The sequence below is a fragment of the Ammospiza caudacuta genome, chromosome 20 (assembly GCF_027887145.1).
Source record: "Ammospiza caudacuta isolate bAmmCau1 chromosome 20, bAmmCau1.pri, whole genome shotgun sequence".
In the NCBI taxonomy this organism is placed as follows: Eukaryota; Metazoa; Chordata; class Aves; order Passeriformes; family Passerellidae; genus Ammospiza; species Ammospiza caudacuta.
The window spans coordinates 10,449,448-10,473,602 of record NC_080612.1 but is presented as its reverse complement, the minus strand read 5'-3'; the positions used below and the strand labels follow the sequence as shown (position 1 = coordinate 10,473,602).

The 24,155-nt window shown below is 44.9% G+C and overlaps 1 protein-coding gene across 1 annotated transcript in view; it reads left to right on the top strand.

The window, feature by feature from the left end:
* The window catches only part of TBX4 (T-box transcription factor 4), a 31,189-nt gene extending 20,741 nt beyond the window's left edge, over nt 1-10,448 (top strand). The window contains exons 6-9 of the mRNA XM_058817917.1: nt 5,303-5,455; nt 7,829-7,917; nt 8,251-8,492; nt 9,823-10,448. Of these exons, the coding sequence (XP_058673900.1) occupies nt 5,303-5,455; nt 7,829-7,917; nt 8,251-8,492; nt 9,823-10,448 (1,110 nt within the window). The remainder of the gene's footprint in view (nt 1-5,302; nt 5,456-7,828; nt 7,918-8,250; nt 8,493-9,822) is intronic.
* Nucleotides 10,449-24,155: the final 13,707 nt, after the last annotated feature.

The window sequence follows — 24,155 nt, the reverse complement described above, 5'->3', positions numbered from 1 at the left end:
ATTCATTTTAGGAAATCAGAGCAATAGTGGTGCCCAAATAAATTACAAAGTGAGGTTTTACATTGTTTGCTGGGGAAAAGAAAGGAGCAGAGCTGTGTCCCCCGGGATGGTGTGTGTTCCACAGGGAGGGATGGATCCAGGGTTTCCATTTCAGTCCTGGGGAAGAAGTGGCCAGTGGGCTTGGTGGTTGAAAAGAAGATTTACTTCTGTCTGTTAAATCTTTTTGTTGCTACATTGCTGGTTTGTGTGAGTCCAATGCAGCAGATTTTGGTGAAGTTGGACGGGAATCAGACCCAGAAATGGTCAGGTTTGGAGTGGGAGGCAGCCTGGGGAAGGCAGGGCAGGAGGTGACAGTGGGGGTCACACCTGGGGTGTCCCAGGGTGCCACACCTGGGCTCTGCCCAAACCCACAGTGGAGCTGGGATCACCCCAAAGCTGTGTCCTGATGGATTCCAGCTGATGGGAGATGAAAAGGAACCGAGGGAGAACAAACCCAGAAAGCCCAGCTTTGGCCATCTCCTCAGGAACTTTTGTCTGAGCTCATGTTGAACCTTTTCCCAGGATTTTCCAGCCCTGCTTTGATTCCCTCTGTGCAGATTGCCAGGGCAGTGTGGCTTTGGGAGGCTCCCCTGCAGCCCTGCAGGAGCAGCCTGGGCTGGGCTGGGCTGGGGCTGGGCTGTGCCTGCCTTGGGCAGAGGGGGAATCCTGCCCTGGAAGGGAAAATCTGCAGGATGGGATTCAGGGAATATCACAGCTCCTGTTTGAGCTGCTGGAGAGCCTGTGGGCACAGAGTGTTTTATTTGCTTGAACTGGGTGATGTCAGGGGTCTTTCCCACTGTAAATGTTGGTGTGATTTTCATGCTGCCTTTAGGGTGAGGTGTCCCAGGCTGGGTGCAGGGAGAAGAGGGATCTGTGATCCCAAATGCCCTGGGCACATCCTGGCAGCACAGCTGGGTCAGCTCCAGAGCTGATGGAGCATCTCCAACCCATTCATTCCTAAAAACCCCTTCAGTCTGGGATGGTTTGTAGCACCTAATGCTCTAAATATTAATTGAGATGATTCTGCAGAGCCCCCTTGATTAAAACACCATTTTTTCCACGCAGAAAACTGGATTGTCAGGTTTTTGTGCTGGGCTGTCACACTCCAGCTCAGAGTCCCAATGTGGGACCAGGGCCAGCCTCACTCAAAGGCTTTTTCACTTTGAAAGAATAGAGGGAAGGAAGAAAGAAGCAGAAAATATATTAAAATGCAAGATTTTATATTAGTTATGTGATCCCCCGGGAGCAACCATAAAATTATGTGGCTTTTTCGTGGCCATTTACTATTCAATATAAAAAGGGGAGTTGCCATAGCAACCCCTGCATCATCTGACATCTGATACCTTGGTGAAACAGGGAGCTCTTAAATCAACTCCCCAAATTTCATATGAAAGTAAATACATTTTACTGGTGATTGCAAGGCGAGTTAGCTTGTGACAAGGAATGTGGCACCATTTCCCCAGCTCAGCTCGTGGCCTTTGGGTCCCATCCTGCAAATTCAGGCCCTGGAGCTGACATTACTCAGCAGCATGAGAGATTAGAAGTTAGAGGAGTTTGTTTTCCTAAGTAAAATTAAATGAAAGGAGCAAATGACACCATTTCTTTTAACATTTCTTGCTGACTGGGGAATGCCAAAAAAATGAAGAAGTTGAGTTCTGTAACAGCTGAAGTTCCAGCTGCAAGTTGTGGGCAGCACAAAGGAGGGAGACAGAGGGGTAAAAATAAAAATTAGGAGGATGTTTGTGTAAGCTCACACTGGACTTTGGGGTTGGGCTGTGTCACAGTCTGCTCAGCACGTGTGACATGAGGGGTGGCAGTGACACCACCCTGGGGATGCTCTGGCTCCTCTGCAGTTCCAGGGGCAGGGGGAGCAGCCAAGAGGGGCAAAACATTCCCAAAATATCCAGGAGCTCTTTGGGTCTCACCTGGTGCAGCCCAGGAGGGTCCCCACCACTGGGTCCCTGCCAAAGTACCTACTTTTTGTACAAAACCAATTTAAAAATATGTGTGACAGTGTCTGACACTGAATTCATCTCCCCAGGAACAAGGGAAGTGCAGGAAAATACAAAGGTACTGTTTTAGCATCACCTCTGAGGCCAAGGGCTCCTACATCACTGCTCAGTGCTCTGTCCCATCATTTAAAATACTTCTCATTTTTCACACAATTCTTGAAGACAATCTTTCCACTGATGCTCGTCACTGGAGTGGAATTTACATTTGTTTTGTGTATTTTTAGCTTTCCAAAGCAGCCTTGAAAACTATTTAGCCTGAATTGTTGGCATTTCACTTTGCATAGGCTCCGTGTTTTGTGGCTAAAGGTTGGTTTTGGGGTGGTTTATGAGGATTTTGAATGCACAGGGATGACAGCAAGCACAGGTGAGGAGGATTTGTGTGCAGACACAGCCTCTGTGCAGGAGTTTTTAAGAAAAATGCTGGTTTTATGCAGAGAGTGATTGCTGACCCCAAAAAGATGTGAAATCCCCTCTGCAGCTGGTGGGGGGGGAGCCACACACTCAAATTCCAACAGGAATTGCATTGAGACAGGTGAGCAAGTATTCATTTTTTGTGCAAGGGACTGAAATGCCCAAACTTGTAAATGCAGTGGGCAAAATTTGGCCATTTAGGGTTTTTTCATGATGAAACTCCAGGCAAATCTGCAGCCACAACTGAAGCATTGAGCATCTGTCAGAAATCCTTTCCTGAGTTCTTCTGTCAGGCTACAAGAACTTAATTTGTTCATTTTGGAAATTGTTTGAGCTCCTTGACTTTGAAGTGTTATTAAAAATGCATTTATCTTTTTAAAGGGATCATTGTAGCCCAGTGGATCCTTTGGAGGGGGAACACAGGCTATTCATGCAGGGTGTATCAAAACTTGGGCTCCTAATTTTCCCTTTGGAAATCTCAGTTTAAAGTTGTTTTCTCCATCCTGAAGCTGAGTTCCTCTGGCTCTGGGAGAAGCCACCCGTGCTGGGCAGTGTGGGACAGACACCGAGAGAGCTCAGCAATCCCCAGCTTTTGCTCCACACAGCCATTATTTATCAGCATGCCTCAGCTCTTAATTACTGAAAATTGAAATGTCTCTTTTTAATGAAAGTCCTGTCCCTTGGGTGTTACTTTGTTTTATGAGTGGCTGATACATGAAAGCAGAGAAAAGGCTCCAGCCCAAAACCTGAGCCGACCCTCTCAGATCTCTACCCTGCACATCAACAGCCACAAAGTGCTTCAGAGGCTTGATGAAAGCTGATAAAATGCCAAAAATTCCTCATTCTGTCTCTTGGGTAGCAGGGAGGGTTGTCTGGAAAACATCAACAGTAAAAATTGCATTTAAGTGGTGCATAATGCAGCAGCTACTGTGGGCAGGGGACCTGCAGCAGATGAGGGGTTTGGAGAGCACAAGCTGCATGCACTGCCTCCCATCCTGTCTGGAGCACCTGGGGCTGCTGCTCTGGGCTCTCCTGGCCATGGCACTCATGGAGGAGAAAGGGTTTCTGAACACACAGAGCAATCACAGGGCAAAACCCTTCTGCTTCTTGGTAATTCTCATTTAAAACTGGCCAAAACCATAATCAGTGTGAGATAATGCTGCTGATGCTGCTGTGTGCACATCCATCCATCCATCCATCCATCCATCCATCCATCCATCCACCATCCATCCATCATCCATCCATCCATCCATCCATCCATCCATCCATCCATCCATCATCCATCCATCCCTCATCCATCATCCATCCATCCATCCATCCATCCATCCATCCATCCATCCATCCATCCCCCATCCATCCATCCATCCATCCACCATCCATCCATCATCCATCCATCCATCCATCCATCCATCCATCCATCCATCCATCCATCCATCATCCATCCATCCCTCATCCATCATCCATCCATCCATCCATCCATCCATCCATCCATCCATCCATCCCCCATCCATCCATCCATCCATCCATCTATCCATCCATCATCCATCCATCCATCCATCCATCCATCCATCCATCCATCCATCCATCATCCATCCATCCCTCATCCATCATCCATCCATCATCCATCCATCCATCCATCCATCCATCCATCCATCCATCCATCCATCCATCATCCATCCATCCATCCATCTATCCATCCATCCATCCATCCATCCATCCATCCATCCATCCATCCCCCATCCATCCATCCATCCATCCCCCATCCATCCATCCATCCATCCATCCATCCATCCATCCATCTATCCATCCACCACCCCACCCATCCCAGTGTCCCCTCCTTGGCCCTGGCCCTGTCCCAGGCTTTGGGCACCCCAGGGGTGACAGCCAGCCTCGAGTCCCTGTCCCCCAGGAGCAGCCAGGCTCAATGAGCCCATTTGGGAGCAGAAGGGGGAGATTGGAATGGATTATGCTGAGAAAACAAGGCAGCAGTATTTCTTCTCTGCCCAGTAAAAGAAATAGACGCATTTCTTAAAACCATCCCACTTCTTAAAAGAAATTCCATTTCTTGAAGCCATTTTCTTCTGCAGTGTCTGGGCACATCCCTGCTTTGTGGAATCTCGGTGCTGCAATGGGATGAGCCTGGACAGCCTCTCTCAGCCCAAAAAGCTCCACCAAAAAAACCCTTTAGTGGAGCCAGGCTGTGATCCCTGCTGGACCTCAGCCCTTCCCCAGCCCCCCTGGCATCCTCCACAAATTCCCTTGGCTGGTGCTGGTCCTGCCAAGACTCGAGGAGGGGAGAGGTGCCTGGACCAGCCACCCACAAACAGCAGGAAAAACCAATCTGCTGCTTTGTAGTTTTTTGGGGTTTGTTTGGTTTTTTTTTTTCCTTCCATCAGATAAAAGAAAAATAGCTTTCTAGCTTTTTTCCCCCCTGTGGTTTCTGTGTTGTTTTTTTTTCCTCTGCTAAACTGTGTGTTTTTCAGCTCAGTAAAGCATTTATTAGGAATCTTTACAGGCAGGGCTGCTGGTGAATTATATATTGTACAGCTTCGGCGTGAGCTGGGGGAAAAAAAACTTCTGACATTTTTTCCACCCAGACTGATTCTATCCAATAGCAATGGAAAATGAGGGTTTACCAGGAAAGCTTTAAGTTCAGCTCTGCTTGCCAGAGCTGCAGATACCTTTTGTGCCTTGGTCCATGTGCATTTCTAGAATGTAAATTTTCCTTCCTAACTCGCAAGCGAAGCTAAAGCTGAGCTCTGCCGCAAAGCGTCCAACAGCCACGGCTCGACTCTTCTTTTTTGAATGGATTCCTCACTTGGGCATCAATTGTTTTGCAGATCATCCTCAATTCAATGCACAAATACCAGCCCCGGCTGCACATTGTGAAGGCAGACGAGAACAACGCCTTTGGCTCCAAGAACACGGCGTTCTGCACCCACGTCTTCCCCGAGACCTCCTTCATCTCTGTCACCTCCTACCAGAACCACAAGGTAGGCTTGCAGCTTTTGGGGCTACAATGCTTTATTTCAGGAACTTTGTGAGAGGATCTTCCTGTTCTGGTTTAAAAGACAAGTTTCCATGCTGGCTTTAAGCAGGGGGGATGAGCCAGGGAGCAGCTCTGGAGGAGCAGGGATGATGCTGGTTACAATATTTTTGCTGGTTACAATATTTTTGCTGGTTACAATATTTTGCTGGTTACAATATTTTGGCTCCCCTGACTCGCTGTGCTCCCAGAGCTGAGATGTCACTCAAACAGCAAAGCACATGGAATAATGACCAGCAAAGCTTGCCCATAAATCTGCAGTGAGCAGTAATTACAGAATGTGTGTTTAGTGAGACAGATGAGGAATGTAACCATAAAAATGGAACTCGGAGCTGCCTCTGTGGTTTGCACGTGGGGGCTGGGGAGGGGGAATTTGGGGGTACAAAGGGGCAGTTCTGTGCTCTGGTGGGTGTCAGGGGCACCTGTGTGTTGTGAGGGTGGTGTTACCTGTGCAGAGGGCCGGATCCCAGCAGGACTGACAGCAGTGGGACAGTAAATTGTCACCTCCCTGTGTCACCTCAGCAGGGCATGGAAAGGCTTCAGATTCTACCCTGCTACTGCTCTGCCACTGCACAAGCTCCTGCTCCAGGGCATTTTCCTAATGGTAAAGTCCAGCTGCTGTATGAGGAATAATTAATAATTTAATTGGAATTTTTAAAGGGTAGCAAGATTCATAACTAAAGGTGCAGAGTGAGGCAGCACTGCCAGAGCCCTCCTGTCACCCTGAGTGTGAAATCTGCCATGTGTAACTGCACCAGCTCCTTTCCTACACATTCATAGGAAAATGCTGCAGGAACAGGAACAAGTGTGAAATTCTTCCTCCCCAATAACCTGACCAGAGCTTTTCCTCCCAAGCAGGATGCCTGTGTGCCCTTTGATGCTGCAAGCACAGAGTCCTTGCAGAAATGCTGCAATTAGTGAGGCAGTAAAGAGAGCAGCAGCATGGATGTGGTATGGTCAGGCAGGCTGGGGGAAGTGCCCATTAGGACACTGAAGGCAGAGAAGTTGTAGCTGTTGATGTAAAATGACCAATTGCCCAAACATGGTTAACCAAAAAGACTCAAAAGAGCTTATATTTAATACATAATTAAAATGTCTGCTGTCAATGGTGCCTTTCATCCCTAGAGCTACCAGAGTGCTCCATAAACTCCACACTTGCACGGTCACTGCTGTCCAGCTCTGCTGGGGGGCAGCCCCAGATTTAGGGAAAATGTCCCAGATGAGCCCAAATTCCTTAGTGAAGATCCTTGAGGATCCTCAGGGGTCTGCAGGCTGGGGGGATGGACACTGCCCTGAGCAGGGACACAGGGACCTGCAGAAGGTGACAGCACCCAGGACCTCAGTGTGCTCTGCAGAAAATCTCAGCCTCAGAGCAATACCTGAATGGTTTTATTTATGCTCTTAAGCATCAACAATTAAAAACCTGGTCTGGGTTTCTTTTAGAAGAAACAAACTGCTGAGCTATGTTTAGCTCAGAAATCTCCTGCTATCAAGAAGTGTGGCTGTAAATAATTGTATCCCTAAAGAAAAAGATGAGGAAGTTGAGGATAGAGGTTACCCCTGGGCACAGGTCAGTGAGGAAGGTGTGTGCTCACCCAATTCCCCTCCTGGGCTGGATGAGGCCAGGGGAAGGTGACGAGGAGGGACTGAAGCCCTGATCCTGCTCACATCAGAGGAAAACCACAATCACTAAATAACAAAATGAAATTAAGATGTACAAACCTGCTGTCAGGCTGTGGCTTTGGAAGGGTCCTACTCTTCTTGTGGTTCATCAGCTGCTTGAGCTTCCCTGGAAGGGTTTGAGCCCTGGAGGCTGCTTAAATTCACATGTCACCACCTTCCCCTCCAGCACTGATAGCGGCCAGCTGTGCTCTCAGGAGTTTTTTGGTAAGGGATATTTTTCAACATTGCTAAAAGTGCATTTGTAATAACAGCAACGCTCTGCAAAACCATCCCAAAGCAGAGCTGGCTGCTCTCCTCAGCACTCAAATGGGATGCAGAGAAGGGAGAGGGACAAAGCAGTGTTTGAGTTGTGATTTTCACAGAGTTCAAATGGCTGAATGGTGGAAAGTATGTACCTAAATGGTGTGTAAAATTGTTATGGGAATTAGGGAGAACCACACCATTACAAGCAGGGCTCTCCAACATGGAAACACAGAAATCTTTTAAACCAGACAAATAAATTCTCCCTATCAGGAGTCCAGAAGAAGAACACAGGGCCTAGAATAAGACCCAGACCCACCAGCTCAGCCCTGCTGCTGCTGCACTTTTGCTCTGATTTGCTTTCAAACACTTCATTCTTGGTTTTGTTCCTTCCAAGATAACCCAGCTGAAAATTGAGAACAACCCCTTTGCCAAGGGCTTCCGGGGCAGCGACGACAGCGACCTGCGCGTGGCTCGGCTCCAGAGGTACCTCCCTCCCTCCCTCCCTCCCTCCTTCCTCCTCTCCCTCCTCTTCCTCCTCACACCTGCAGCTCTTGGGGAGCAGCAGACCGTGCCAGAGTGTGTGCTGGTGCCTGAGTGGCACTGATATCCCTCAGAAGCCCCTCCTGACCACTCTGTGCTGTCAGCCCTGCCCACACCCAGCGCGTGCGATGAGTTCATCGTCTGAAGCAAAGGGGGTGAAGTCACTGCCTGGAGATGCTCTGGGGGAGCCAAACCAAGATTTCCTCACTCTGCTGATGAAATTCTGATGATGCTGATCACTGCCTAACCAGCCTTCATTTTTCTCACCTCTTCCAGCAAAGAATATCCAGTAATTTCCAAAAGCATCATGAGGCAGAGGTTGGTGTCCAGCCATGGCCAGCTGTCAGCAAAGCCAGATGTGAACCCACTCCATGGCAATCACCAGAGCCTGCAGCATTATCAGTATGAGAATGGTGCTCACATGCAGTTTGCAGCTTCAGATACTCAAGATCTGCCACTCAACACCTTCACAGCACAGAGAGATTCAGGGCTCTTCTACCATTGTCTAAAAAGAAGAGGTAACTCAAGTTCACAGCTAAAAAATATCACAGAAAATAAACCTGAGACTGTGAGTTTGGTTTGGATTGGTCTCTTGGGCCTTGATCTTCAACAATACTGCTGTGATTAGAGTGTTTTGGAGGTCAGGGGGCAAGAGCTGCTGTTTGGAGCAATTTTTAGTGGGTTTGTCCCATAGAAGGTAAATTCAGACTCTGAGACAGAGCTGAAACAATTAATTAGAATGTGTAATTCAAATGGCACAGAGCTTCAGTGGAAAATTATCCATTGTTAGGATCAGCTGAATGCAGAATTGTTTGCAGGAGGCCATTAGCATTACCAAAATTCTACACTTTCCAAGGCAAAGCCATGAGCAATCCCCTCAGTGTCTGCAGAGCAGTGGGACTGTGGGAGCTTGGTATGAGCAGCCCTTTCGTCTCATTCACTAATTCTCAAATTTAACTGAGCTGTGACTGCATTCTCTTCCTTTTAGTCCAGCATCAGATGAGATCATGGCATGTTTTAAGTTAAATGGAAAAATTTTGCACAGAAGAAAAAAATCCTTCTATTTGCATGTCTCACTGCTTGCTAATTTATTTAAGCTGGGAGAATCCTCTGATCATGGCTAAATGAAGAATCTAACAGCACCAGTAATGAGGGCTGCAAGGCAAATGTGTAATTTTAGCAGATGTTTAATGCGCAGATGAATTCACTAATTCATCCAGAGAATATTTCTAATAAATAACAGAAAGCTGCTGGGGACCAGGGCCGTGGTCCTCACAGGAGGAGAGGGGCTGTGCAGAGCTGAGCAAGGGCTGCTCACTGGGAAAGGGCTCCTTTATCTGGAAATATTTCTGCAGCTTTTGACGTGAATATCTGGGCAATGTAGAGTCATTTCTGCAGTGACAGGAAGGCCGGCTGTGATAAGACCCTTTAAGAGACTTCTTGAGTTTGTCAGGAGGAGCCGTGCAGGAGTGTCGGGGCCTCCTTATCTGGATGAACGTGGAGTAATCGCTGATGTGAGAAGAGTCCCTCACTTAAGCTGACAAATGTCACCGCAGCGCTTTGAGGCCGGGGAGGATTAGCCTGACATTTGCAGCACAATGTCGTTTTGATGTTGTACATTGTTTTTCCAAAGTAAGATGGTTTAACTGGATTAAGCTGAGAGAGGGCACCGCTTTAGTTCAATAACCGCGGCCTCCGAGGGCACTCCCCGGCCGGCAGAGCCGCTCCTCGGTGTGAATGTCTCAGTGTGAGTGTCTCAGTGTGAGTGTCTCAGTGTGAGTGTCTCAGTGTGAGTGTCTCAGTGTGAGTGTCTCGGTGTGAGTGTCTCAGTGTGAATTTCTCTTGCAGAAAGCGCTCGGCACCTGGACCTGCCCTGCAAACGCTCCTACCTGGACGCCTCGTCCTCGGTGGGGGACGATCACTATTTCCGCTCGCCGCCGCCCTACGAGCAGCAGATGCTGAGCCCGTCCTACTGCGGCGAGGTGGCCCCCAGGGAGGCCTGCATGTACTCTGGCTCCGGCGCCGACATCGCCGCCGTCTCGGCCGTCGACGATTTACCGCCGCCTCCGCCGCCGCTGAGCTGCAACATGTGGACTTCAGTCGCACCTTACAGCGGCTACAGCGTGCAGACCATGGACACCGTGCCCTACCAGCCCTTCCCGCCGCACTTCCCCGCCGCGCCCATGATGCCGCGGCTGCCGCCGGCCATGGCGGGCCAGGCCTCGCAGCCGCCGGGCAACGGCCCCTTCAGCGTCTACAACCAGCTGGGGCCCGCCCCGGGCCGGGAGCGCGGCCCCGCCGCCGCCTTCCCCAGGGAGCGGGGACACCCGGCCGTGTGCGAGCGGAAAGCGCCGTCCCCGCACCTGAACGCGGCCAACGAGTTCCTGTACTCGCAGGGCTTCTCGCTGTCCCGGGAGTCGTCGCTGCAGTACCATTCAGGGATGGGCGCTGTGGAGAACTGGACCGACGGGTGACCCCCGAGGCCGCGGCCGCCCTTCTGCTCCGGGACAGTGCAGGCAGCGTCGATACCTGTGGGTAACTTGCACTTCGCTGAGACACATGTGCATTTCCAGAGGGATTTGTGTGCGTGAAGAGCTCGTATCTTCAGGCACACACAGAGTTCCATCTCCTGTCTCAGTGGGCTGGATTCATCAGGCTCTCATTGACTCCCAAATAAATTCATTCTCGTGTCTTCATGCAGTAGAAACCATCCTCATGATTAACGAGTGACGTAGCTAGTCATGTTCTTTTGCTTGTAATGTCAAACATCCGTGAGCAAATTTCGGCTATTTGGGAAAAATACGAGCTTCACTTTTACGGTCCTTGGCTCACGAAGCCGCAGCTCCCAAAGCTCCGAGGAAAACCCCGCTCGATCGGTGGCGTAGCTCAAGGACTGCCGCGGCAGCGCCTCTTTAGTCCTTTGGGTCCCTGGAGATTCCAAAGGAATCCAAATTCCCAAGGGATTTGTTCCCTGGCAGCGCGGGAGCGGCGGGGCCGGGCCCGAGCAGGCACCGATGCACAAATGTCTCCTTTGCCCCACAGCGACATCGGGCGTGGCTGGGGGAAGCGAAGAAGTGAAGAGTTAAGTCCGAGGCCAAACAGCAAATTAATTAATTAATTGCAGCGTTAGGAACAGACCCAGTGTCTTCAGACTCTCATCCCTTGATTGAATCACATTTGCTTATTGCAATATATTTATGAAGTTTAAGCTTAAAAGTCGCTAATACTTTCCAGAACCAATTTCTGTATTTGCTGGTCCTTGATTTCTTTCGTATTCAGCTGAAACGTGCCTTTTGTGCTATGTTCTTTTCTTTTGCAGCTAACTCAGAATTGTCTTCAGCCTGAAGGAGGCCTAGAGGAATATTTTCCTAGTGATGGGGTGAGGAGGGAAGAGCTCCCATGCCCTGTCGGGCTTTACAGTGTACAGATATTTGTAGAGCAGGTAAAATCTGTGAGCAGTGCATTCATGGAAGGCCCAGGGTCGCTCCTGGCTGTGCCCTCTGTGTCCCTGTGGTTCCATCACAGGCTGGGTTTGATCATCTCAGAGGCCCTTCCAGCCTCGGTGGCCCTGGCAAGGAGGCTGACGCTGCTGGGGCAGCAGAGGAATCCTTTGGGACAGAATTCCCCCACAAAGCTCCTGTCGCAGGCAGTGTCCCTCCTGCTGAGCCCCGGGCTGTGCCATGGGTGACACTGAGGTGACACTGAACAGCTCAATGTTCCACCTGTAGTCATTGCACAGTGGGGATTTATTTCATTGCTTCCCAAACGGGCAAGGGCAGAAAGCTGAAACGCAGGTTTGGAAGTGGGGAGGTGCTTCTGTGCTGTGGTGAATCCATGCCAAGAGGAGCCCCATGGATGGGGGCTGTGACAGCCCCGAGGTCACATTTCAACCAGGACAGTCCCCTGCAGCCACTCAGCAGAATTCCTCTGTGGCTGGTGGGGATTTTGTAACCAGATTTTGGAAATCACTACAATTTTTGCATGCTGAATAGCTATTTATATACATATATATTTTATATATATATATATATATAAAATTATATATATCACAAATGCAGGCCACGTGTCCAATTCAGCTTTGCTTTTAATGAATGAAATACCTAATAAAAATGAATGTTGCAAAGGTTTTTTTTTTTTTTGGAAAGACATCTATTTAAATTTTTTTTATTACACACCTTTGATGTAAAAACTAAGAATTGGTTAGACAAAAAAAACCATATATACTACAGATAAATCTTTATTAGAAACCACATTAGATACAGGTGGTATGGAATTTTTAAATGTTTGTTACATAGCATGGACATTTTATTTTACATATCAGAACATAAAGTCATTTTACTACTACAAGCTGTCTCTGGGTGCATTTCAATAATTAGTATAAAAATGTTCCATGGTGAATTAAGATGTCTTGTCTCTCTTCTGTCTTCTGACTACACCACCCTCCCCCTTCCCAAGGTGCACACTTGGCCCTTTTTCACCATCCCAAAGCTCCACCATGGGGTTTTAGGTGCCCATGGGTTTATTTGGGATTTTTCAGGTGTTTCTTTGTTTAGGGCACACCTGAGTTGATCTGAGCCCTGAGTTAAAGCAGCCTCTGGTGCCCAGAGCTGCAGTGCCAGGGACAGGGCTGAAGAATGAAAGGAGGGAGGAGGAGGAGGAGGAGGAGGGAGAGGTCTGGGGGTGTCCCTGCCCAGAGCCTGCAGCGCTCAGTTCATCTCTCACTGTGACCCTGCATCAACACTGAGCTGACAAATGAACCCAGAAATGAGAGGGGGCAGCAGCCCAGGCTGCACAGGAAAACCTGCCTGGATCTTCTGCCTGTTTTACAAAGGTGAGCAACACAATAACAATGTCATTTTAATGAATAATCACTGCTGCTATTTTAACCATTTCTCATGTACCTTCTGCTCATCCATGCAGTATTTATTGATTTAAGGCAATTTAAAAAGTAATTCCTGCAAGAACCAGCCCAGAACCTCTCAGTCAATGCAGGGAGTGTGGAGAAACCATGGAATTGCTGCAAGTTTTACCTGGCAGCCTTTGCAAAGGGCAGGGCCCAGGCTCTGTCCCACTGGAGCTGAGGAGTGCCCTGGGGATCCCTGTGCCAAATAATGAGCTTTTCCTTGTAAAAATAGCACAGGGCATTTATGAGTACAGGACCTGATTGGGAAAGGCTGAGTTAGCAGAAAAATGTGCAAAATTTGGATATATGCTAATCTGGTCATCTGGGTTCCTTTTATAGTCACTGGAGAGAGATCAGACATTGAGATTAAATGGGATGAATCATTCTCCAGTGACAATCTTTTTCCACTCAGAGGAATCCACTTAGAGCTGATTTCCCATTTCCAAATGGCTAAAAAAGTGACATTAGTGGGATCCCCCTCCTGTGTGACTTTGACAAAAACACGGGGACATCACTGAATTATTTATGTCACAAATCCCACTCAAGATGAGCACCAAAAAAAAAAGAAAAAAGAAAAATAAGCTGGTGATATTAATTTATGGAATGGAAACACGTTTTTCTTTTTAAATTCACTTTATGTTTTCATTACAAGATTTCTAACCTGGCTGTGTGTCCAGGTGAGGCACCCAGGTTCCATTTTTCCATTGGATTTCTCCTGCCTTTCCCAGCTGGAGAGGCTTGGCAGGTGCTGGTCCTGATGGAGATCCTGGCTGGGCAGGATCCTTCCTGGGGATGAAGAGAGCACAGCAACCCTGAGTGTCCTGGAGGATTTGCTCTGTTTGTTTTTCAAATCAGAAACACTAAACTGGGCACATCACTAACAAAAAATCCCAACAACCTGCACAGCTTTAAAAGAGATCAAGTGTGCTTACCGTGTCCCAGTTTGATTTACTGCACTTTAAACAGCTTTTAATTCTCAAGAATGTGGAGGTTCATGTGTGTGGAGGCTTTTCCAGCCCCAGAGCTGCAGTCAGGAATGGCAGCCCAAGCTCAGGGAAACCAGGCCCATTTCAAATCAGATTAAAGCAAAAATTAGCAAGTGAGAAAAACCTGAATACACACGAGGACCGTTTTCCATTGATGTGCTCTAATCTGTGCTAAAAGGCCCAGGGAATTTTTAAATTCTGTTTTTCTTGAAGGTAGATGTCCAAATTTCATCTTGGCCCAGGCAGGCTGAGTTGCACTGAGCCCAGCAGCACTTGGTGCCAGACTGAGCTTGGACTTCCCTCGAAATAGAACAAATATTTGTATCAGCTTGCTGAGAATGTGAGTAATGGGAATATTTGCCAGAATTTCAACAAGCTCAACTTCAGTCCTGCCAAAAGCCCCACCATTCAATTTGGCATCACTGGCAGCTCACAGGCTCAAGAGGGGCCTAAGTCTGGAAGAGCTGGGGTGTTTTTGGCAAACATGAATTTATTTTTCTCTCTCTCTACATTTTGGAAAATTTGTGCCTCTCTGTATTAATTTATGATGTCATTAAATAATTCTTTTTGCAGCTTGTATAGAAAGAATGTTTCTTTTGAAGATGAGAACTCCCCTGAGGATGGTTATAGTGAAAAATTCCAGCCAGAGGGAACTAAAAAAAACCCAACTCCTCTCTCCTTGGCCACTCATGTTTCTGCAGTAGTGCTTAAACAGCAAAAAAATCTACAATATTTTAATTTAAGGACCTGCTCCAAGGAGGTGCCAAGCACTTGACTGTGACAAGAGGCAGCCCAAATTCAGTGGGACTGGAGGGGTTTTATTCCTGTGATAGCTGGAAGAGAAACCATGAGCCTGTGACTTGCTGGTAGAAAACATCACATTTTGAACTGGTTTGCTCTCTGCAAAGAACAGGATCAAGATTAAAAATTAAAGAAAAGGAAATCTTGGGAGTGGTACAAGCAAAGCACAAAGCCTTGTCCAACATGAATTTTATTCAATGTGCAAACCCTGCCTCGAGAGAAATGCCTGGAAAACACTGGGGGTGGTTCCATCACAGGGTTCCCAACACCAGCACCAGCTTAAACCAGAATTAAATTAAAATCTGGCATGGGCTGCTCAGCCTCACTGGGAAATGCCAGGGAAGGTTTGTGTCACCCTGGTGGGTGTTTGTGTCACTTTCCTGAGTATTTGTGCCACCTTGCTGGGCGTTTGTGCCACCCTGGTGGGTGTTTGTGTCACCTTGCTGGGTTTTTGTGTCCCCTTGCTGGGTTTTTGTGTCGCTTTGCTGGGTTTTTGTCCCCTTGCTGGGTGTTTGTGTCACTTTTCTGGGTTTTTGTGTCCCCTTGCTGGGTGTTTGTGTCACTTTTCTGGGTTTTTGTCCCCTTGCTGGGTGTTTGTGGCCCCTTGCTGGGTTTTTGTCCCCTTGCTGGGTTTGTGTCACCTTGCTGGGTTTTTGTGTCCCCTTGCTGGGTTTTTGTGTCCCCTTGCTGGGTGTTTGTGTCCCCTTGCTGGGTGTTTGTGTCCCCTTGCTGGGTGTTTGTGTCACCTTGCTGGGTTTTTGTCCCCTTGCTGGGTTTTTGTGTCACCTTGCTGGGTTTTTGTGTCACTTTTCTGGGTTTTTGTCCCCTTGCTGGGTTTTTGTGTCCCCTTGCTGGGTTTTTGTCCCCTTGCTGGGTTTTTGTGTCACCTTGCTGGGTTTTTGTGTCACCTTGCTGGGTTTTTGTCCCCTTGCTGGGTTTTTGTCCCCTTGCTGGGTGTTTGTGGCCCCCAAGCCCCAGCTCCTCTCCCTGGCTCCTGTCTGAGCTCTCTGGGAATGCCAGCTCAGCTGTCCCAGAGTTTTACAGCAGCAAGGATGGAAAATTGCCCTCCTGAGCCTCAGCCCACCTTTGGAACCAGGTCCTGAGAGAAGGAAATAAAAAGGAGATTAATTAGTGCAAAGAGCTAATAACACCAATTCAATTAAAATCAGGATAATTGCAGGTTTTGTTAATTAGAAACTCATTTAATAAAATAAAAGGAAACCCCACTGGAATGAAAAGAGGAGGAATAGCCACAACAGGTCACAAGGCTCTTGTTCCACTGAAAAATACTGATGGGGAAGGATTTGAAGGATTATTTGGCAGATGTCAATATTTTTCATCTGGGTTTTTTTTTGTAACTGTTGTCATTCTCCTTAGCTCTCAGCAAACACAAACATTTGGCTTTGAACCATACATTGCTGCACTTTTGAGGAACATTTCCAGTGGGGCTGAATTTACAAACTGGTGGAAATTTGACTTTTTAATAAGAAAAATGAGGTGGAATGTCAGCACTGTCTGCTCGGGCAGCAAGGATTTAACAGTCCTGAACCACAAAATTTGACAAATTTATCTCCTAGCTGGGAGGTTGCACTGATAACAGCCTGGGCCAGGTCTGTGTGCTCATGCTCAGCCTGCAGCAGGGAGGAATCCCTGAACATTCCAGAACAAATTGTCCAGAGAACAATTCCTGACGTCAGGCACTGCCTGCTCAGCTCACACATGCAAAGCCCCAGTTTTGTGTTTTCATGCCAAAATCCCAAGGCTCAGCCCTATTTCTGTTGAAGTCAATAGGAAAACTTTTATAGACTTCAGTGTAGCAGGACCAGCCCTTTAATGTCCCCTCAGCAAGCCCAGCCTGCAGCCCTGGCTCAGGAATTGCCCACGGAGGGTTTGAGTGTGAGGGATGACACAGCCACGCTGAAAACTGCATTTACTCCTGCCCAGGGTACCTAAACAGCCACTGAGAGAATAACAGAAGTCTGAATCTGATATTTAAATTCTTAAATTAATAATTCAGTATTTAATATATAGCATTTAATATAATAAATATAATTAATAAATATAAATATAAATAATTTTTAAATTATTGTATTTAAAAATATAATATTTGATAGTCAAACATTATATTTATAAATATAAATATAAATATAAATATAAATATAAATATAAATATAATACTATTTACATTAAAAATCCTATTAATTTCCAAAGGACAGGATATTCTCCTGCCACAGGCACTGTGTGACCTTTGCTGACAATCTGATATGGCCACAATTCCTTCCTTGGCTGCAGCACCACATTCAAGGGTTTGCTTGGAATTACTTTGTTCCTTTTTGCTGTTTCCTGCTGTGGGTTGGGATCCTGTGTGGGGCAGGGGCTCCTTGGATTGGTTTTCCACAGCTGAGTTTCTCCTGTCCTTCCCAGTTTTCCTTTGCACAGATACTGCACCATTCCAATGAATCATGCTTTCTTCTCATAAAATATTATTTGATTCTGATGCCAAAGGCCAGATTTCCATAAGAGAGACTCAGAATGAGTAATAAGTACAACAAAAAGGATTTTTATTCTTCTGTTTTTCCTTCCCCACTCTCATTTTTTGGGGTCAGAGACTCCTTAGATGACCAGTGGCATTAGAACTGATATTTTATATCTCCAGTTTTGTTTAAGAGCTGCCTTTTCTGCTGGTCCAGGCATTGAGGTGTTTCCACCTTCCTCACACTCTTGGTTCAACAAAATATTTCTGATTCCTGTGACCTCTCACCCCAGTTGTAGAGCCAGAGCCAGAGGCAGCTGCCAGGGCCCAGGACAGGGAACCCCCAGAGGAAAATCCTTTTCCCCAAGGGAAATCTCTGCTGATGCTCTCAGCCTCCACCTCCCCTCCTGGCAAGGTCAGGAGCCAGCAGGAAAATGTTGGGGCCAGAATTTGGGACATTTGCAAGGCAGAGCTCAGCTGAGGCAGGGATGGAGCCTGGAGGGGGGATTTGGATCTGCCCAAAGTGCAGCAGGAGCACGCAGGGCACAGAGAGCGCAGCAGCTCCAGCTTGGAAATGCACCCAGGCTTACAACAGGGATACACAGAGGAGTTGCTGGGTAGGATCCAGGTAACCACAGCTCCTCTGCACACTCCTCTGCTTTGGGTGTTTGTTGCTAACCTGGAAACATCTCCAGCTCTCCAACAGTGCCTTTCATGTGCTGGTGCCATGCCCTGAGCAGGGAACAAGTGGGAATTGCCAGTGTAAAGTGATAGTAAAGGCTGTCCTCACCTCTCTTTAATAGGGTACATTCCTTTTTGTAATATTGCTGAAAGTCCCTCAAATATAAGTGAAATAAAAACTGTTCTTTTACTTACTGCTAATAACAGCCAGTCATGCTGTCCTTGAGAGCCACATATAAAAACAGTCAAGAAATATTTTCAAATGGTAAAATACTGCACTATAAACGAGACTTCTGGAGATGTTACCTAAATTAGCCTCCTTCAAATGCCTTTGTGATATTTAATCATAATCATAAAAGTCAGAGTGCTTTTGCCTTTCCATCAGAAAGCAGCCTGAATGTGTTTTGCTAGTCTGGGTGTCGTGGTGTATAATTTCATAGACACAAAGACACTTCACTACCATAGCTCTCATTATTAAACAATATATTTTAATTGTCACCACCTTTCTCATATAGACATGGGCCAAATCTGCCCTTATTGGCTTCAACTGAGCTCCACAAGGGATGAATTTGGCTCTATATATATAAAAATACAGCAAGTCGAGTCATAAAAAGAAATGTTTGGGTTTCTTTTTTTATAGCAGCTGGGTTTTTTTTTGCCATCTGAACACACATGCCTGGCCAGTAAAATCCCCTGATAAAGGCCTGAAGTGTTTAAGAGTTCATATGCAGAGTAGGCCATGGTGTTTAATTACAATAGCAAAGATGCCATGCTGTAAAAGCCTTGCTTACCTGGAGAAGGGATCCGTGCTCCCAGTGAGCCCTAATTACCCAGGGCATGCTGAGCTCTCCCCTCTGGCCATAACCTCTCACACCAATAACTCCTCTGCTTCTTTTGACATCTGAATAGTTGAATATTGTTAATTTTTGCTCTAATTTCCTTGTTTGGGTTACAGCTTTCCAGTGGTTTGCTGCTGATGAAAGAATTGAGCATTAGAAGAGCTGAATTCCTGGGACATTCCTCTTCCTTTCTTCCACTTTTCCCTTGGAGTTTTGCTCTGGCACTGCTGCTCCCCCCTCTCCTCCCTGGCTCCAGATGGAGATTTATGCATTTCCCCTCCTGTGATCCTTTCCTGCTCCTCCAGCAAAGGTTTCAGCTCCATCCCAGGCCCAGAAGATGCAAATTTCTGCAGAATGAATTGACTTTAGACTTTAAAGGAAAAGCTTTACCTGGCTGCCAAGCACTCCCCAGCCATTGCTTTCACAGCTCTCACACACAAACACAGGGCACAGCACAGTAAAAATCCCCATCCAACTGATATTAATGTGGGGAGACTGAATCTTTGTTATTTATTGAGTTATATCAGATTTACAGCTCACATTTCTGCTGGACTTTTATTGGTTCATAAAGAGAAGATTCCATTTTTACCTGGAAACTGCTGCTTTTTGTGAGGAGGGGAGGAAAGCTCTGCCTTGGAAAGCCCTGGGATCTCAGGCCATGATTTAGAACCATCACCTGCATGATCCTCCTCATCCTCACTCCTGCATCCTCAGCTTTTGATGGAGCCAATTTCCTGAGTGCATGTGAGAGCCTGTGGCTGCAGCCTGGAACAATCCTAGCTCAGTGCTTCCCTTCTGTTGTTGATCCTTTAATTTCCTCCAGCCCACTCCTGCAGGGGACTCTCAGTTTTATGCTGCTCCTTTGGACTAATCATTTACAACTGCCTTGAAAAAAACCAACCAAATCCTTCTCAGTGCTACTGCTCCATGCAAGGGTCACTAATTGGGATGGACTTCCAGCCAAAAGGCACCACAGGCTTAACAGCAATTCACAGCAACCTCACAATTCTGCCCAAAGCTTTCTAAGCAGAGCAGTTCTGTAGAATTTTACTCCAAAAATTAAGGTTGCAATTCATAAAATTCCTCTGCAGCACAGATTTTCACACTTTGAAAAGCCAGGCCAGCAGAAAGTCAGATAAAATTGATGAATGGGTGAAATCCCAGTGCCAAGATCTGTTCTGGTGGTTGGGAATTTACACACAGGGCTCTTATCATGGGCACAGCTCTGGGTGTGGAAACACAAACTTGGAAAGTGTCTGGAAGAAAGGCACAAGCTGGATTGGAAGTTTAAAACCAAGTGCCTTAGGGGGAACTGTTACCTAATGACAAAACAGGAAACAAGATGAAATACAGAGGGGACAGACATTAATTCCTCTGAATTATTGATGTTTGGGGTCTGTAAAATGGAGATCAAAACAGTAATTTTATTATGTAAGAAAAGCAATATTAATTTAAGGCATTTTAGTTAAAAAAAAAGTATTAAAATCCAACTTAAAGCTGAGAATGAAATGCCCAACTCTTAGGCAGCAGCCTCATTAATTTATTTTACCATGTTAATTATGTAATCACAGATGCACATCCTTCCAAATACATTTTAATGGTGTAGCTTTCCTGAGCTGTGCTAACAACAACCCCAACATTTGTGACAAACACACAGACATGAATTATCAGTTATTATAATTCTTTTTGTATTTCCATACATTGCAGCTGACAGAATTGCTCTTGAAGAATTATTTTATTGCATTAAAGGATACATTTATACAACAGTTTGATGCATTTTACACACCAGCAACCTCTACAAACCATTGCTAAACCTTTAATAAATGCAAGCACATGACCAGCAGTGAGAACAAACCCACAGCAGATTTTCAGGACCAGAAATGGGGTTTGCAGCTATTTCTGGCTGGATCAGCCAGTCAGGCTCACCCTGAAAATCAGCAAATTCAACCTTTCATGATAAAAACCTGAGATTCAATTAAAAAAATATTCTGGTATTACAAACCAAGGGTATTTCAAGATACTTTAGGGATAGAAAGGAGAATTTAGGGGACAGAAAGAAGATTTTAGGGATGGAAAGGAGACTTTAGGGGACAGAAGGGAGAATTTAGGGAACAGAAAAGGACTTTAGGGGACAGAAAGGGGAATTTAGGGGGCAGAAATGAGATTTTTAGAGGACAAAGCAGACTTTATAGGACAGAAAAGAGACTTCAGGACAGAAAGGAGACTTTAGGGATAGAAAGGAAATTTAGGGGAAGAAAGGGGAATTTAGGGGACAGAAATGAGATTTTAGAGGACAAAGACTTTATGGGACAGAAGCGAGACTAGAGGACAGAAAGGAGACTTTATAGGACAGAAAAGAGACTTTAGGGGACAGAAAGGAGAATTTAGAGGACAGAAGGGGGATTTTAGGGGCAGACAGGAGGAGCTGGAAGGGCTGGAGGATGCTTTGGGGCCTGGCTGTGCAGGCAGGAGCAGCACAGCCCATTTATGCTCTGCTAATTCCCCCCTCAGCCCATCAGCCTGAGCCTGCTCTGATTGCACAGAAAATCTCTGCATGGAGATCAGCACTGCTCCCTGCCATAAGATCCTAATTATTTGCAAGGCATTTGTTTTCATAGCTTTTTTGTTGTTTTTATGTGTGCAGGTCGATGGCATTTTAATGCCTTGTTCCAGGGCAGTTTTACAGCAGCCCGTGGCTGTGCTTTGTGTGCAGCATTTCACCTCCACTGAAATATTTTCCAAATTCCCTGTAAAAGTGCTGGATATTTCCTAAGACAAATAGAGGGAGGTTTTTTACCTGCTCTAATTTGCTGTTGATAGGGGAGATAGGAGCTGGGGGTGTGTGTGTCCCTCTGGTTGTGGCTGCTTGCAAAAAGGGTTTGTGTTCATTAAAGGATATTCTTGCTCAGTTTTATGGGTTTTTTTAGTTATATAAACAAATGGAAATGTTTTCATTTCTAGGTTTCTTTAATTCACTTGAAATCACAGCAAGACAAAATATGCCAATGTTCCCCTACCATGTTTTCAGCCCAGACATTGCCATGTGGGGTCTCTAAATGCACAAGAAATTAAAAAATGAGACAATTCAAACTTGGAATAAAATGGAATTGATGAGAAGTTTTTTATGTTAAATTACTTTGAGGGGTATGTAAGGTAAACAAACATTCAAAAATGAAAAGGAAGATAAAACCACATTTACCAGCATTCAGAAAACCCCAGGGAAATATTTATTTTAAACATGTGGAGAAGCCTTTGGTAGAGTTCAGTGGGGCCAGAATTTGTACCCAGGCAGCTCCTTCCCATCCCTCACACACAAATATTGTGCTGATCACCAGCTTGGTTGGGGTTGGCAATAAATAATTAAATCCTTTACTTATCTGTCTAATTAGTCCTGATGAATACATGGCATTGATCAGCAAAACTCTTCTAAGATAAAACAGAATCGAAATGTCCTGGTTGCAGTTCTGGAGGGTTCTGTAGCAGCAAGCAATAATGAACAGAGGAGGGAAGCAGCCAGACCTACAAAAGAAATGGGATTTTAAAAGGACTGGATTTAGGGGGAAAAAAGAGGGTTTGCCTTTGTACATAAAGAGCTCTATTCATTAAAAGAAGTTTTTACAAATGTGGTTATTTCAAATAGTCAAAAAGTGTGAAATACACTTAAAATGAGTAAAATTTGTGGGTTTTCCTATGGGTTAAATATGTGCCATACTAATAAAGCTCTCCTCACACCTCTTCCTACCTCAGATCCTTGGCCTCATTCTGCAGGAACTGAGGATTCAGCATTCCTGGAACGGCCCCTGAGGCTGCAGGGCCCAGGTCTGGGGAGATCCAGGGGGATGGGGCTGAGCTGGACACGGGGCAGGGCCCAGGGAGCTCCCTGGAGAAATCCCAACACAGAGCAAATCCTACAAATCAGGGACAGCCAAACTCAAACGTGCCAGGCAGCCCCAGCAGGGCCAGCTTTAAACCAAAACCTGCCTGAATCCTGGGTAGGTGCTCAGACCTTGTGTCACTGCAGAGTGCAAGCACCTCTCAAGCACATATAAATATACATCTGTATACATATACATATATACATTTAAAAAATATTTTAAAATATACATAAGTATATGCATATATATTAAAACATATCAAATATATATAATATTAAAATATTATATATAAAATATATCTTTCATATATATTTATGAATATGTATATATATGTATATATGTATATGTACATATGTGTATATATATACACGTGTATATTTATATATATGTATATATCTTTTATATATAAAATATTTTAAATATACATTATATATTTTATATAATGAATATATATTTCATATATATTTTATGAATAAGTATATATATGTATATATGTATACGTACCTATGTATATATATGCATATGTATATGTATATATGTATATATATTATATATAAAATATTTTAAATATACATTATATATTTAATATATTTATATATACACATATTTACAATATACATTTTATATATATTAAAATGTACAAATTTTAAATATAGATTATAAAATATACATATTAATTGATATAATATATAACATATTTATAAATATATTAAAATGTATAATTAATATATAATATGGTATTTTATATATAATTATATATAATATATTTATATATATATTTATACTAGATATAACACATATGTTAATATATATTATACTATATAACATATTTATATGTAATTCTATATTTGTATTAATTACAATATGATTATTTATATTAATATACATAATAAATATATATACACACATATATGTGGGGTCAGTGATTCAGAGACCCCAACATCAGGCACAGCTCACTCCTGACTCATTCCAACAGCTTTGAAATGAAACAAAGATGTTAAAATCTGATTATTTATAAGTTCCCCATTTCCAAGCTTTTGTCCTTGCAATTCTCAGCCACCAGTGATGTGCAGAAGTTATCAGTGTTTGAAATAAATGTTTAACATAAATGTTTAACATAAATGTTTAAACCCATTTCCAGTTGTGTAACTCTGCTGTCAGCGACACACCTGAAATGTAACGTGGCATCTCCAGGGTGGTTTAGGTACAGCAAAATCAGACATTTTGGAAAGCATGGCTTAGATACAAAAATTAAAAGCTGAATCTCTGCTGTAGCAAAACCTCCTCAAATTTTTCACAGCACTTGGTTTAATGTAGCAAGAAAATTATCAGTCCATTACTGAGTTCACATGCACTGACTCAAGGAATTATAATGATATTTTATAAAAGAATAGGGATAAAACCACATATGTTCCAGCCACATGGTATTGTCACGCCCTTCACTAAGGTACACATTTCCTTTGCTTCATCCAGCAGTAGAGAAGGAGAATTTAACAGCAGAATAATCTTCATGAACACCAAAAAATAATATATTTTTTTAAATTGCTGTATATTTATGTCAGGAGAGGAGGATAGAGGCACGTGTTTCCTGTACACAATTGTGCTGTTTAACAAATAAACTCC